Source organism: Colletotrichum gloeosporioides, assembly GCF_011800055.1.
Source record: "Colletotrichum gloeosporioides strain Lc1 chromosome Unknown consensus_108, whole genome shotgun sequence".
In the NCBI taxonomy this organism is placed as follows: Eukaryota; Fungi; Ascomycota; class Sordariomycetes; order Glomerellales; family Glomerellaceae; genus Colletotrichum; species Colletotrichum gloeosporioides.
The window spans coordinates 159984-176212 of NW_025544753.1; the positions used below are offsets into that span (position 1 = coordinate 159984).

The 16229-nt window shown below is 54.8% G+C and overlaps 4 protein-coding genes across 4 annotated transcripts; 2 read left to right on the top strand and 2 right to left on the bottom strand.

Annotated features, from left to right (window-relative positions):
- Positions 1–267: 267 nt before the first annotated feature.
- On the top strand, positions 268–3575 carry GCG54_00011875 (putative feruloyl esterase B-2; the record flags this gene model as incomplete). The annotated part of the gene is made up of 3 exons (XM_045411765.1): positions 268–1902; positions 2350–2878; positions 2935–3575. The coding sequence occupies 3 exons, from the start codon at positions 268–270 to the stop codon at positions 3573–3575; spliced, it is 2805 nt and encodes a 934-aa protein (XP_045256948.1).
- Positions 3576–8527: 4952 nt separating this feature from the next.
- Positions 8528–9317, top strand: GCG54_00011876 (uncharacterized protein; the record flags this gene model as incomplete). Its single annotated transcript, XM_045411766.1, has 3 exons — positions 8528–8641; positions 8706–8909; positions 8970–9317. The coding sequence occupies 3 exons, from the start codon at positions 8528–8530 to the stop codon at positions 9315–9317; spliced, it is 666 nt and encodes a 221-aa protein (XP_045256949.1).
- Positions 9318–9766: 449 nt separating this feature from the next.
- GCG54_00011877 (putative endo-beta-1 4-glucanase D) lies at positions 9767–12468 on the bottom strand (the record flags this gene model as incomplete). Its single annotated transcript, XM_045411767.1, has 11 exons — positions 9767–9811; positions 9865–9919; positions 9971–10115; positions 10181–10388; positions 10449–10627; positions 10685–10785; positions 11521–11629; positions 11683–11901; positions 11952–12067; positions 12119–12254; positions 12318–12468. The coding sequence occupies 11 exons, from the start codon at positions 12466–12468 to the stop codon at positions 9767–9769; spliced, it is 1464 nt and encodes a 487-aa protein (XP_045256950.1).
- A 1118-nt stretch (positions 12469–13586) lies between these two features.
- On the bottom strand, positions 13587–15826 carry GCG54_00011878 (Transcription factor sdnS; the record flags this gene model as incomplete). The annotated part of the gene is made up of 2 exons (XM_045411768.1): positions 13587–15640; positions 15766–15826. The coding sequence occupies 2 exons, from the start codon at positions 15824–15826 to the stop codon at positions 13587–13589; spliced, it is 2115 nt and encodes a 704-aa protein (XP_045256951.1).
- Positions 15827–16229: the final 403 nt, after the last annotated feature.

Here is a 16229-nt window from a genome sequence, read left to right on the forward strand (position 1 = left end):
TCTAGGGGTTTAGCGCATTGAGAATGCGGGGTTGAACAACGCTCCCCACAGGCTTCACCCATACATTGTGGGGTTCAATGAGATGGGTTGCGGAGACTCCAGGAACATGAGCGGGCGGAATGAAAGCGACATACCAGTAATGGCCCGACGGTCGCGCGCGGTGACGGACGCTTCCCCTTCCCTATAAAGGAGACGCGCATGGAGGCGCCGAGCCGAGCTGTCGGGCTCAGTCCAGCTTGGCACATCGTCCTTGGTGTGTTGTTCACGATGCCATTTGCGCCGCGTCTGCTCGGCCTCACGCTGTGGGCGGCCACACACGCCGTCGAGGTGGTGGCGCAGAACACAACGACCCCCTGCTCAGTCGACGGCCTCAGTGGTCTTCTTGGCCAGGATGACAGCGCCCAAGTGTTGATGGCCAACACCGTCAGCAACAACGGGACATTCGGCGAGGCAGGAAATGTTGCATATCCCAAGTACGCGACCCACCTTCCCTCCCTCTGCGTCGCGACAGTCAACGTCACCTCTTCGCCAACATCATCCTATACCTTTGGTATCTTCTTGCCAGACAAGTGGAATAAGCGTTTCCTCGCCGTTGGCAATGGAGGCTTCTCCGGAGGCATCAACTGGTATGACATGGGCACCGGCGTCAAGTACGGCTTTGCAACCATCTCGACGTCAACCGGTCACAACTCGACAAGTCAAGACATGAGTTGGGCTCTAAACAATCCCGAAACGAAAGCCGACTGGGCTGGCCGTAGTCTGCACGGCTCGACGGTCCTGGCCAAGAAGATTGTGGAGGGGTACTACGGGAATGCGGCAAACAAGTCCTACTACTCGGGCTGCTCGACTGGAGGAAGGCAGGGCGTCAAGTCGGCGCAGGCCCACCCAGAAGACTTTGACGGCATCCTCGCTGGCGCGCCGGCTTGGAAGTCGACGAGCCAACAATTGTGGCAGCTCAAGGTCGGCGCCATCAATCTGCCGGAAGACGGGCCGGGCTATCTCCCAACTTCCATGTTCGAGGTGATTAGCGATGAGGTCCTCCGCCAGTGCGACGGCTCAGATGGTGTTGCTGACGGGGTCATCATGGATCCTAGACATTGCAATTTCCGACCCGAGAAGTTGCTCTGTACATCAAGCTCGACTAACCTGTCGGCCTGTCTGACGGCGCCGCAAGTCGCGACGCTTAAGCAGCTCTACCTGCCCTTAGTCCAGCTGGATGCGAATGTCAACAACCTGACGTATATCTACCCCAACTTCGGACTGGGGTCCGAATTCCAGATGCCATCTTCATTCGGTTCCAACAACGAGCCTAGTCTGTACGGAACCGACTACGCCAAGAACTATCTGTTTGACGACCTGAACTGGGACTGGACAGCCAGCTTCAACTACTCCACGTTTGTCGAGGCGGCAAGGCTCAACCCGGGGAACGTCAACGCGGACAACTTCAACTTGTCGGAGTTCCGAGGTCGAGGCGGCAAGTTAATTACATATCACGGCTACGCCGATGGACTCATCCCCACGGATGTCAGCCGGGTGCTCTACGATGAGACCTGGATGGCGATGGCGGAGCAGGGCGTGGACCTGGACGAGTTCTACCGTCTTTTCTTCGTGCCGGGCATGCAACACTGCTCGGGAAGCGTTTACGACGCGCCGTGGTACTTTGGCGGCAGTGGACATGCGTCAAACCTGGAGACGAACGGGCAACATGCTTTCCCTGTTCCAGGACTGGACGACACCCAGCATGATGCTTTGCTTGCGCTGGTTGCCTGGGTGGAGGGCGGCTCAGGAGTGAACGAGCTTGTTGCGACCAAATATACCAACGATATCGTCAGCAACGGCATCTTGAGGCAACGGCCGATCTGCAAGTATCCTGGATATGCAACGTGGGACGGCAAGGGGGATGTGGATGCCGCGTCCAGCTGGAGCTGCATTGAATACGACTCCTGAATGGTGGCATCGTGTAGATACAAACACACATTCTTGGTGACTTATTGCTGTTTTGCGCAACATGGCAGAGCATTACATACAGACCCAAATTCAAGAATGCAAGATTACTTCAGATAATCACGGTGATTTAGGAATAATTGCAGTATCACGTGATACCACTGAAATGTGCGCTGGCGCGTCTCAGGCGCGCCAATTAGTCCAATGGACCCTGCGTCGGCATGACGACATACATCTTCGCTCCGTGAGAATAGCAAGTAATTTTCCAATAATTGCAGAAGTCCTGATTCCGGCTCCAGTCTCACCATAGACCATGTGTGGACGATATGCACTAGCACTGGTGAGCCCGTCCGCCCGCCCGTCGTTCTCTGCTGGACTTTGGTGAGCTAACATCCTTCGGCACAGCGGCCATCGCAGATCCGGCGCATGTTGCAGGATGAGGACATGCCTGTTGACGATGCGCCTGAAGACGAAGGCCAGGGAGCTCCGCGTCAAACATATAACTTTGCGCCGGGATACCATGGCGTCGTCTACCGGGCCGACGTCCCGGATCGCGGCGCAGGTCATCGCCGCGACCACGCAGCCAAGAGCCAGAATCAACCGCCGGCACAGGCTTCCATGAGCCAATCCCACCCAGAACGTGATTCCGTAAAGTACAAGATGCAGTCAATGCAATGGGGTCTGATTCCGTTCTGGACCAAACGCGACCCCGGCTACTCTCAGCTCTCAAAGACGATCAACTGCCGTGACGATTCACTGAGCACACCCGGTGGCATGTGGGCAACCATGAAGGCGGGAAAGAGGTGCATAGTTGTGGCGCAGGGGTTCTACGAGTGGCTCAAAAATGGCAAGGAGAAGCTCCCCCATTTCGTGAAGAGGAAGGACGGCCAGCTCATGTGCTTCGCTGGACTGTGGGATTGTGTGAAATACGAGGGTGAGTTAACATGTGTTTTCAATGAGCAGACGAATTGGGCTAAGATCCCCCTTCAGATTCTGACGAGAAGCGCTACACATACACCATCATCACGACTGATTCGAACAAGCAGCTCAAGTTCCTTCATGACCGAATGCCGGTCATTCTCGATCCCGGATCGGAAGAGATCAAGACATGGCTGGACCCCCAAAGGCACGAGTGGTCAAAGGAACTGCAGGACCTCCTGAAACCCTTCAGCGGCGAGCTCGAATGCTACCCGGTCACCAAGGACGTGGGCAAGGTTGGCAACAACTCGCCATCCTTCATCATCCCCGTCGCGAGCAAGGAGAACAAATCCAACATTGCGAACTTCTTCGCCAACGCGTCGGCCAAGCAAAAGCCGCAGGCCTCCAAGGTTGAACCCACCATTGCAGTCAAAGTAGAGCCAGAGCAGTCACAAGACGGTGAATCGCAGCCGGTTCCTGAGTTGATTGCCAAAGCGGCGGATGACACAGAAAACCGGGAAGAGGTTGGCGTCAAGCGGGAGGCTCCTGCTGCGGATGAAGACGATGAGCCGCCACAGAAGATCCACTCCAAGGGGCCGACGACGAAATCAAGGCAGAGCCGCATCAGCGCGACGAGTAACGGCAGCAAGAGCCCTGTGAAGGCCAAGGACGGAACTCAAAAGATTACCAAGTTCTTCGCAAACAGTGCTTGATACCTGGAAAACAATGGATACGGGGCTTGGAAGTTTAATGATCCCATGATTGATGCCTGGGCGTTCGCTGGTGTTGCGAGTCACAATTCCACAAGAGGATTGGTTTTCTACTTCTACACTTTGTACCATAGATGTTTGTCCCTCTCGTAACCACTGTTCATTGAAACCAGTTTATGCCTGTTCTTACGTACGTCTGCCTGATTTTGGTAAAAGACTCTTTGCGTCAGATGTCCTTGTTGAAGAGGTGGACTGGACACCTCCAATTCCATTGGCGTATATTAGGTTCGCTCACCAGATGAAGGCTCGCGGTTAGTTCTGTTTCTATTATTTTAACTCAAAATGTTCGAAATTAGCTGCCTCATGGCAGTCAGCCGTGATAAGCGCATCTGCAGCTTATGCTTGCAACTTGTCGATCTACACGCTCGTTGCCTGAACGGATATCGGAACCGGTAGCCGTCGCGGCTCGAATCTAAAATCGGATAGCGCATTGCTTTAAAGCTCCCCGGACCGCGGATATGTGGGGAGATTAGCTACCAGCGGACGGATGTCGATACTTTGTGGTCCGGCTGTACGGCACCCTCCCCCGGATCAGGAGGACTGGGGGACAGGGTCTTGGGACGACGCGGTTCCGTGGAATGGCATCACTGACCTGGGCTCGGATCAAGGCGGTCAGGCTTTGGAATCATCGAAGGCAACGGCATGTTAACCATCGGCTCGAGTATCGCAAACTCTCTCCAGCCCGGTGGGTTGGAGGCAGCCAACGCCTTGAACACGGCTTGGGAGAAACAGGACCTGAGAACAAGGAAGCCGATGCCAGTCCCATCTCTTGCCGAAGCAACACAACCATTTTGAGGGAACTGGCACCCGCCTTACGAGGAGAATGACGAGTCGCGATGGCGCGGTAAGTGATTTGCGGTTCTCCCGTATAGATCTAGCGAAGTTGGGACGAGATGGGAGGGCGAGATGGACCATTGGCCCCAGCAGGAATACCCCAGATTTCATGGTTCAACTTGTCAAACATGAACACATGTGTGGCTTGGCCCTCGGGGCCAGATTCGCGTCGCGAAGGTGAGAGAAGGTGGGGGAGGGAGGGGTAGGAGAGTTGCGGCGGTGTGGCGGCTGGCGCGGTCCAACGCCACTCAAAGACGAGGGTGATGCGTCTCTCCTTCGGATGGTGGCTAATTTTGGTCTGATGAATCTGACGGCGGGCAAAAAGCCAAATCACGAACGAAGGATTGCGTAGTGTTTACAGTTTCTGTCTGTCGTTGCGGGAGGGAGGGTGGGTGGCAGTATTGCTCCTCGGAGCCGTTGGGTGAAACGCACCAGGCAGTATGTGCCATGTCGCCCTACTCCCTGTTCGCTCGCGTCGTTACGTACTTCACATCTTCCTGTCCCCTGGACGCGGGGATGAAGGCGGAGATGCAGGGGACGCTCCGTGCGGGACTCCGCATCATCGGCCGTGGCGCCGCCGATCAATTGTGGGTACGCGTTCGGCATCAAGCCCCGCTTTCCTCCGTCAATGTCCGCAGGTCGGAAAGCGTCTCACCGGCCGCAGCATAATTGGGCTCTTCATTCTTGGTACACCAGACAGAAATACGGTGGAGTAGGTGAGAAAGTTGGGGATGAAAAATAAGGGTCTGGTCATGCAGAAAGGCTGATGTGAGGCGCGAACATGGGTGTGCGGTATGCAAGAGGCCAGTAAGCCCGGTTCGAACGGCTTTAAACAGAGTTTCTGGGCTGCTGGCGACGTAATTTTCGGGAATACCATGGATATTTTCAGGGTCTTCTGTGCGCGGCTTCTCTAGGTTGACGGCGGGACCTGTGCTCAAAAACATTGGCCGAGCGCGAGTTGGTTCAGCCAGGTTCAGCCAGGCGCAGTGGTTCGTAAGCTATGCGGTTCGGCACCGAGCAGCTTCGAGCGGCTTTTTGAGGAGCATCCTTGATGTCTAGCAAACATTTGAAGGAAACGATCATAGACTGAATCGTGCGGCTGCAGTATGGACTCGATAGTCAAACTAAGTCATATCACGTATGTGCTCGCTGATACGATGTTCTCTGATCAGGTGTCAGCCAGTTATACCCATCACATCCACAGAGGACGGGAGAGTGGCAGGGGATGTGTGTGATTGGAAGCTGCGCCGAAGAAGGAGTGGAAGACGCCAAGCCTTCTATGCAGCGTTGGTGCTGGCGGGAGTGGATTCTTCCTGCTTAGCCGGGCGACGGATCATGGACCAAAGCACGATGAAGAGGTATCCGTACAAGCGAACCGCCAAGCAGGCCAGCAATTGGCAATGACGGCTTCGTGGATAAGCTTAATCCAGGTTCTACGGCAAGTACGCGACAAGGTGCGTTGGCTGGTGGATGTGGTCAGCCGGAAGGAGCCTTGCGAGACCGGGCATGCTGTACGCAGTATGTGTGCGACGTACCATGTACCCGTATCTTTACGAGTTCCCACGTCCAAATGATGGAGATGATGGATCATGGGTGGTGTAGAGGGTGTGTTTACACCACAGTCTACATGCTCTAGTCTCTGCATACCCGGTCCCAGGTCCCCACCACCCTCTGGCAATCTCCCGATGGGAATTACTGGGAATTATTTTTGCGCTGTTTTCTGTTCACATCCCGTGGTCCACCAGCCAGCCGCCCGCTTGCCGACCCTGACGCCGACGCCGACGCGGCCGACGCGAATCCGACGTACCCGAGCTTTCCTGAAAGTCGTCAATGGCCGAATCGATGCCACCGGTTGGGTGGCTTCAACCGGGTCTGACGGGTCTGACGGGTAGGGGGAGGCTTCGCCGTTTTGCTAGGGCTGAAGCCCACTCACTCGTTCGTTACAGGTCTGCATGTATTCGCAGCAGGTACATGGCTACTTTGCATCACCAGGCGCGGCGCCAGAGTTTGAGAGAAGCAGACCGACGGCGGCTAAAGAGTAGGCTAATGCGCAGTCTCGCGGAGCCGAAAGGGCACCGGTGATGGTGGTGGCACTGTTCACTGTGGCCAAACCAACACGAATCAGCACAGCATAGTTGCGATACGGATTGAACATCAAACTTGGGAATGGGCAACGGCTGTAAAAACTGAAATAGCACCAGACGAATGTGTATTCCCTTTTGGGCTTTACGAGCGGTTCATGCGCTTGACTTCAGCCACGGTGGGTGGGCATGGCCGGTGGGTGAACAAGCCGCCACAAACCAGAGGGCGTGAGGGGATGGGGATTTGAATTGACTCGTCTGTCGCAAACGTTGAACACAGGGTTTTCGTTTTGTTTTCTTTGGCGCCTTCAGCTGAAAAGGCCTGGGAAGCATCATCCATGATCCATGGGTGAACGGTTGGGAATAATGGGGGGGGGGGCATGGGGCCAGGATGGCATCGGTTTTGCGAGACGCCGAGATGCCGGGAGAAGCCCTTTAGCAGAAGACCCACGTATGTAGCGCACGTCTCCGATCTGGTCTGCCGTCGTCTGTGGTTCATGTCGTGTGCACAATACGCCATTTCCTCACGGACGGTTGAGAGGTAGAAGAGGAGCAATTGCAGTAAGAATCAAATGTTGAGACCGCACTAGTACAGGCAGTTCTCTGTGCGCAAGTGACGCTGCGGTTTGGTACCGAGTTTGACGGGGCTTGCTTGGTGTTGATGGGCTTTGGTGCTGCACATGTCAGAAGTTGCAGCATGTCTATGAATACATAGTACATTGATGGCCCAAGCCAGCCAGCCATCCGTTGCTTGCTTGCTTGCTGCATCTCCGCGCACAAATGACATCATACCGGATGAGGCCGGTCTCGCTCCAGCTCGCTTCTATTCGCGTCTTGCAGCTTTTGGACACAGCTTCTCTAGACCACAATCGATACCTTAGTTAACTGCCAGTCAGCCAGCCAGTTCCCTGCGCCCTGCCCTGCCCTGTGCCTTTACTGCTCCCCCCTGCCTACAGAAAAAAAAAACATGCAAATAAAATAAAATAAAAATTAAGGTGCGCCAGGCTCGTTCCGAAGCTAAGCCGCACGTAGTTTAGAAGCCGCAGCACCACACGAAAAGGTTGCGGCAGTCTGTCGAGTAGGTTCGCGAGAATGACAGAGTCGCGGCACCGACAGAAGAAGCGAGGGCGGATACGTACCGGGGCCTGGGACCCGCTTTCCAGGTATTCCCGGGGCGTCTCCGCTCATCGCCGGCCTCGACCCTCTGCAGACCACGCGATGATCTCCGGCGTCCCGGGATCAGATGGATATTACACTCACATACCTGCATACACGCACACACCCAACCCAACCCAACCACGCCCATCCACACACACACACCGCGCACAGTACTCCCCGCCAGGTTCACGTCTTGTATGTACCCTGATTTACACGCTAAGGTATTATGTGTATGTGTGTGCTCAAGTAGGCGTTTGACCGACATCTACCGCCATGTGCCTGACTTGGTGCAAGACAGACAGACAGACAGACAGACAGACACATACCACGTACACTCAGTCTGAACACAACACAACACAACACGGCCCAGCTGCACCCACACTCGGACGGTCCACCCACTGGGGAGGCCCCACTGTTCCATACCGTAGACCGGCGCGGCACCGAATACCGAATCCCAAAGAATGCAACGGCTCTGAGATGAGATGGGGAGTCTCGTTGACATTAACACCCTCCCCCATTGGCTCCGTCCATAGCCTCCTGCCCTGGGCTCCATCGTCGCATCTTTCTTACCCTCGGATATCTTGCTTTGCTCTACTTCATGATGCTCTCTCCAGTCCCGCCAGATATATAATCCTCCCGTCCACCCACCCTCGCCTCTCAACTCCCGCTAATGCCCTCCACCTCCACGCCCCCTTCTCATCCATCCCACGGATCCATCTTCATCGTTGTTCCCTCTCTACTCTTGACTTGTAATCTGTCATCGTCTTCGTGACCCTGACTTACCTCATACTGTCCATCAAAGAAGCAAGCTCATCATACACAATGAACAGCACATCACCCGAGATCCCTCCTTACACCATGGCCACCGGCTTCCCGCCCATGGGCCCGAATAACACTGCCTATGACCTCATTGCCTCTCAGTTCGCAGCTCGTATCGTAAGTCCTCGTTCATCAGTCACCCGCCCGTTGAAAATTCATAAAGCTCACGTTTGAACCGCAGGGTACGAACGGAAACGGCTACTGCACCCCGACTTCACTATGGTCTTGCCCGCCGAGTCCCACATCAAGTGTCGATACGAACAAGGCTGGCGACTCTCATGATGACTGCAGCCACTCATCAACGTCGGAAAGCTCCCTCGACAAGGCCTCTCAGAAGAGCCGACGCGCCAACAGATACAAGAACTGCAGCGAGACCGTGCTTTCAGTAAGTGAATCTGACACCGTTCAGTCGCTTTGAGACGCGCCACTTACACTGTACCCTCAGAAACGACGCGCACAAAACCGGGCTAACCAGCGCGCGTACCGTAAGCGCAAGGAGCAACGCTTGGAGGAGCTCCAGCAGCAGATCGACGATATGCACCAGAAGAACGACGCCCTCTGCTGCGCCTACAGGCTGCTGGCCAATGAATGCTGCCGCCTCCGCGCCAGCCAGGTGACTGAGCAGTCGTCAACGAGTTGGAACAACATGAATGGCGCCAACGACCTGATTCTTGACATGGCCGCGCTTAACGCCTACCGAACCACCAACCCCATCGCGACTTCGAGCCCGGCCACCGAGTCATATATGGAGTATCCCGGTACTCCCGAACAACTGTGGAGCCCCTATCCTTGAGTGGGTGCGGGATCGGCGCAGCATTGCACCTGGTGACGGGCCCATGCGGTAACCGTCTTGAGATGATTAGGATTTTATGATTTATGGTGTTTCCTCGGGGTTCTGTCATTCCCTTTGTCTGGGCGAGCCCCCTGTGGACGATGGTGTCTTCGTTTGGGGTTTGCGGCGTTGGACGGAAGAGCGTTACTACTTTTAGCCGTGGAGTATGGTCTTTTCTTTTTACTTCACCTCTACAAGTGATACCAGCCGGGCGAAGAGTCAGGGCTGACATCTGGCAGCAATGCCACTGACACGAGATGTATGAACATGAAGCATGCAGACTCTGTGTAGACAATCAATATCTGTGAACATTCATTTGGTTTCTTTGCTATGTGACCTGATAACACCTTGTCGAGATGAGAACGCGGCAAGCCTCATAGCGCCGCCTACTTGCACGACCAACACGCACTTTAACACTTGGCTACGGGACCTCCTGGGATAGTGTAGCTAGTTGGCTGGACAACCTTGTCAGTGTTACGAAGTTGCAATAGTCCTCGGTCTGACTCACCACGGGATAGTAGATGTTGATCAAGATTCCAGGCTCGTTGCCAGTGTACACGCCCCTGTCATCTGTCAGATACCAGAACTACAAGCCGTCCACACTGGACACTTACGGAAACCTGACCGTCGGAGAGAATTGACCACTTCCAGAGCCGGTCACTTTGATCTGGGCACATGAGATGTAGAACTGGGCCCCGCCCTTGGCGCTGGCTGAGTGCAGGCCAATCTGTTCGATGCGGAGGAGATACTCTCCGGGGGCTATTGTTGTTGACAAGTCAGTTACGCTCCTTGCGGCCGACATTCTACACAAGTGGAATACCTACGCGTGCATGAGGGGATTTGAAAGTTGAAGGCTGCTTGGTTTGAGGCGGGAAACTTGATCTGCCCGTTACCCGTCTCCGCGCCGAGCTCCCAGATCTTGGCCCAGGGTCCGCTACCGTCGTACGTCGTGACATTGCTGGAGCCTGCGGGTGACAGCCACACAATCACAGGACCGTCGTGGTAAATGGACTGGTCCATGGCGAAACCAACCTATTTGCTTGTTAACGACAGTCAAAGTCCTGACTCTCCGTGTTCGGGCCGGCCGCTTACGGTAGAGCCTGCCGCCACAGTAGCGATCTTGGTGGCTGATCCGGAGGAGAGACCGCCGGCGTTACACACAATATCTTTGCTCGAGACGTCGGTGATGGGGCTGTTGTGGTTTGTGTTTCTGCGGACGTTGACGTACTCGCCAGTGTTGGTGCCTCCCACCACCAAGCTCGTGAAGCGGTCTAAGAGAGCATATCAATCAATACACGCTGATGAAAGAGAAGACTGATTCCACTGACAGTGAGCCGATGTGAGGCTACATAATGTGGCGAGAGCGCCGAGGATTGGAGTGAGTGATTTCATGTTGGACCTGATGAGTAGCGGCTTTACGATTCCGTGGCTGGATCGAAGTTCTTTCTGAAGAGATATGCAACAAGCGCGCGGCGACTGGCTTTAATGGCCGTGAGCCTGCTGTTTGGTGGTATGTAGAAGTCTTCCTAAGTCTGGGCTGGTGGGGAGAGTTCCCCCTGATCCGGAGGGGCCCATGGACGGACTGAGATCCCGGCACTTGCCTTATTAGTTCAGGAGGGTGTCGAGTTTAGATTGCCGAGACCATGGCAATGCGACTGTGTTGAAATAGCCGGCCATTTCTTCCGTGTTACGAGGATGTTGTGCTCCTTTTGTTTGCGCCTGAGGGCACTAACATCGATCTGGTGTATGCCTCTGGGTAAGTCCAGACATCCCGTGATAAAACGTCCGATGACGCCAAGATGTTGATATTCTGGCCCTGGTAAGATATTCAAGCAAGTCATGATTTTTGATAAGGATTCTTCGACGGTACTGGTGTGTCCGAGTTGCCTCGCCGTCACAGGTCACGTCTGGGTCGAGCGATGGACAACATGGAGAGACAATGCTTCGCAGTACATGCCAAGTGACTGTGCATCAATGTGAATTGCATGGGCTACAGATGGCTTCGTCGCCGAATCTTACGTCGGCCTACTTTTCCACATTTCTTTCCAGCTTTGCAACCACTTGAATTTGCATGTTTTGCATGTTCCAACCTCCAACTCAAAAGGCTAATCACGCACCGAGAGAAAGGAAGGTCAAATATGTACAACATAAACCCCAATATCACAAATTAGCAATTCCACTGCGGATGATTAGCATCAAAATAAGAATCGAGACTGTTTCAGTACTTACCACGCTGCCTCCTGGGACTTCATAAGAAGTGAAGCCATTGTAGACTGCGAGATTTTGTCAGCATCGTACGCGCAACATTCGAACAGAGCACACGTACTGTTTGCGGTGTATCCTGGGTCAGTCTCCTTGAAAGCACCGGGGATGCTCAGCGTCGGTGAGAAGGCGCTCGCGCTGCTTCCGGTGACATTGATCTGGGCACAGGAAATGTAGAACTGAGGGATGCCGGCGGGCCAGGGGTTGTGGATGGCCAGCGACTGGATGCGCAGCAGGTACTCGCCGTTGGGAAGACAGGTCGGGATCTTGGCCTCGTATGTTTCTGCTGGGGTCAGTATCAAACTCGTGATGGGAATCGCGGGCGTGTCATACGGTACATCGGCCATGTGGCCTGGCCGTTGGAGAAGGTCGGGCCAAAGTCCTTGAACTTGGCCCATTTTCCAGACCCGTCGTAGTCCTGAACGTGAGACGGCGCCTTGGAAAGGAATCTTTCGAACAAATGAGTGCGGGGTCTTCCAGTTGATCTATTCGAAACTCACAGAGAGATCGGGCCTTGGTGGTAGACGGCTGTGTCAAGGGTGAAGGAGAACGAGCCGCCAGGCTTGACCGAGGTGACGGTCGTCTGCGCACCGCTGGCGCCGCCTACATTGCATCTCAAGTCCGTGGACGCAAGGTCTGGGATTTTCGTGAGTCCGGCTGATGCTCTTTACAAATCGCCTTTTCGCAAAAACAACGTACCGGTCACGGGGGAGTTGTAGTTGGTGTTCTTGCGAATGTGCTCGAAAACGCCAAATTTGGAAGAGCCCACGCCCAGTTGCTGGAAGATGTAGTGGCCAGACACCTCGGAGACGGCCACCGACAAGGCGGCTGCGATGGCAAAGACCTTCATGATGGATGGCTTGCAAGTTGTGAGGCGGCGAGCTGAAGCTTAGTGGCAGCGGTGGTTGAGCAAACAACAGCTCGGGCGTTGCGAGTGCCCAGCTTCATTTATTGTCTTCAGAGCCACCATGGAGCTGGACTGTAACATTCGTCACGGTCATCCGCGGGTGTTTTGCACGGAGACGGCCCGGAGCCCCTGCCTCCACGATGCTACCACGGAGGAGTTCTTCACGAGTTTGAGGGGCTATGACTATAGAACAACCTGGGTAAACGGGAACAGTCTCGCCCCCGCGGAGTGGTATCCAGCGGCACGGAATCTGAGATTACAGGCAAGACCGTCAACTTTATGTCTCCTTCTCCAAGGGACACATCAAGCCTGCATATCAGTGACCTTGATTTTGAACCAGGACGACGACCAAGCGGCTAATCATAGAGGCCATGGCCGATGTTTCCACCGCCAAGGGGAGTCGGACCGGCTGTCTAGACCCGAAGATTGACCGTTGTTAATGGAAAAAGGGGGCATGACATGTTTCATGAAAGTGGATTGGCTGCAGTCGTTTGGATGCGAACAAGGGCCGTAGTCGATAGGATCTCCCGGCAGAAGTCGTGCATGCAAGGAGTAATAGCCGATTCGCCGGAAGAGACACATACCCATGTTGCCAATCTACTTTAAATTAAGCTTGTCACAAGAAATATGACATTTTTCACACGATTGCGAACGGCATGGCTCTGTTTTGGCGACATCCATACATGAGACGAAGATCCGGAGCTTGTGCCTCCGATTCGAAGCGGCACGGCTACGAGATCGACACACATCACTGCCGGTGCCGCGAAAATATTGCTTGGCACGAACAAACATCATCCGGAACCAGAAAGGGGTCATATCAAGTCGAGAGGCGCATGGTTCTCTTTGGAGAAAGGCGCATGCGTTATTTGGGTCTATTCTCCATGCTTACCCGGGCCCAACTGGGCCATTGCGTATCTACCATTGCGGAAAAGATGGAGTTGGGTATATTGGATCCATGTTTAACGACAGCCCAGTACGAGCATGAGCATGTCATGGTAAAGAAATGTTCAAGACTCCCTGCCCACCGGATCGCTTTCCGACAAGCCCAATACCACGCGATATCATTGCGTAAATCCACTAGGAGACATGCCAGGGTACAAGAGGGACCAGTATGTCGTGTCGACGCCTTGGAACGCCCAGTCGCCAACCTCGGCCGTTATACCGGGACATTGCCATCCCAGACAGTCGGCGTTGAATCCGGTGTATATGTCTCCGTGAGTGGTGTTGAACTCCTGGCCGAGAAGAGCATCCACAGACGCCATGGGCGGGGTTTCTTGGTTTGACGGGAATGAAGGCGGCGAGACCGTAGTGGTGTTCGACGGCGTTGGGAGCTGGGAATGGCTTAGATCCACCAAATGAGACTGAGCGTTTTGGTCCGACGAGTTCTTGATGTTGATTGTTCCAAGATAGGGAATGCTCAGTTTGAGATTCCACTCCTCGCCCGTCTCCGTCGTCAGGCAGTTCCTACAGCAATCGATAATGGGCAGCAGCTGCTTGATGATTCCGGCGCTCTCCCCCGAGAGCTTGTCGTCGTTTAAGTCGGCCAGCTCTTCCATCTTCTCCATGACGGTCTGGGCCAGCGCCCTGTCTTCATCGCGTTGCAGGGCCCATTCATCGTCCCTGACTCCTGGCGGGCGGCTCAAATGGCCTAGCAACAGTGTCATTGCCGCCATGAGAGAGGAATAATCGATGTGGCGACAGGAGAAGGCGGCATCGTTCGCCGTGCGGAATACGACACAGCGCTTGAGCACTGCCCGGCTTGACTCTAAGCATACTTGCTTGCTGTAGTCGAAGCGGTTGTTTGTCGGATTGCGGAGCATATAAGGTAGGTGCAGCAGGATGAGCAGGCTGTGGTGGTGAATCTGCAGCATCAGGTGGGACATGACTGTCATCTGCGTCTCCGGATCGGCGAAGGTCGACATCGGGGGCATCTCCCACCATCCTGCGCCCATGGTCTTCGCCGCATGCTCAAGCTCGCAGTCGATGGACTGCGTCATGGCGTATCCCTCGCTGGTGGACGCGTGGTTCCTGTCAATGATGCGGAGGCATACGGCCGTGTAACGTTTCTCCAGCTTCTCCATGGGTGTGTCGTTACCCGTGTAGGTTTCGCACATGAAGCTGTTGTCTTGTGTACCGGCAGGCAGTCCAAGCAGCAGAGACAAGTAGCGATCGCAGAAGTTAATTCGGTACCAGAGTTGGTGCGACGAGGGTATCATTGCCGGGTTGGTGGAGGGGTCACAAGACTTCAGCGGCCGACCGCCGTTCCGCTCGATGCCGATTAATTGTGCGAGGCTCAGAGCTCTTCTCATCGTCAGCCAAGCTTTACGCAGGTTGCCCGAGTTAATGAGGTAGAAGCCCTGCAAGATGAGGCACTCAAGGCCCTCTACGGAGCCGACGAGGTCGTCGTTGGAGGTTACCTGGCTTGCGACTGCACTCCATTCGGCCATGGTGTCCTGGATGGAATCCTTGAGGGAGAGCCGAGAGGCGTCAAAGCATGGCGGTAACTGCTGGAGACAGATGGTCAACTGAAGAAGGCGCTTGGCTAATATGGCTGGGTGTTTGGTGATGTCAGGCATGGTCGAGAGGGATGCCAGCGACGGCGACTTGTTGTCGGCTATGTCTTGGTTGGAGTAGAACAAGATCAGGACAAATATCGGACCCCTGCTCGATTCGATAATTGTCCTGGCGTCTTGGACTGACGGAAACATTGAGTATAGTTCCTTGCATATTTTCTCATGCTTTGGCGTAGGCTGGGATGATTCTTGTGTCGGCTTAGAAGGGGTTGGTTGTTGAAGCTGAGGTGCGACAGAAGCACTCTGGGTCGTCTGGACGCGGCTGTCTGGGGTGTAGAGAGATTCTGAAGTACGAGGAGACGTGTGCGAGGTGGCTGGCGTGATGACCTTTTCGGGGGACGATTCTGGGCCTATTTTGTCGGCCAGCTTGACCATCAACTCCTCGAGCCGACCGAGACGCTGGGCCAGGCCACGCTCGGGAGGACCAGACGGCTCGTCGTCGATGAATTCCTGGCTCACGCAGGTGGTCCCCCTTGTCTTGCAGCCGGCGCAGGTTTGTTCTTGGTCAGAGGCAAACTCGCACCTGATCTTTCTCTTCCTGCCTGGATGACATGTCAGCGGGCCAGGCCATGTTCACATCCGCCATGTCCGAAACCCAGAGTCTGGGGTCTAAACCGATGTTCGGGTCTCGGGGCGGCGGGGATGTTTCTCGGACGGACGAACTCACACTGCCAGCAGCTGCGTGTCCCCTTGCGGACCTTTCTCTTCTTGGAGGGGCGCTCGTCCATGGTGTTAGTACGATGGTGGGTTCACCAACACAGCAAAGGGTTGCAGCATCAAATGAGTGCAGTGTCAGACGGTTTGTGGCCAGTGGTCTGGTGAAAGTTGGTCAAAGTTGTGCAGCCAGGCGAATTGGCCGAAGCCAGCCATGAAAAGAGCCCTTCGCACAGAGAATTGCATCACCGCACCTCCCACGACGCCAGCTGCTGTCTCATTGCTATCGTGATGTTGTTCATCTGCTTACGGATATTTCGTCCGGGCGGAGGCCGAAGCGGACGAAGCAGAGCAGCAGAGACGAAAGAAAAGCCCTCGGACGGACGAATGGCGCCCGAGTCATTTGCGGCAAGCCAATCAAAGCCAGACGCTTTCCACTTTTGACACAAGCGCCTAGATGTCATTGGCTAGTGTTTC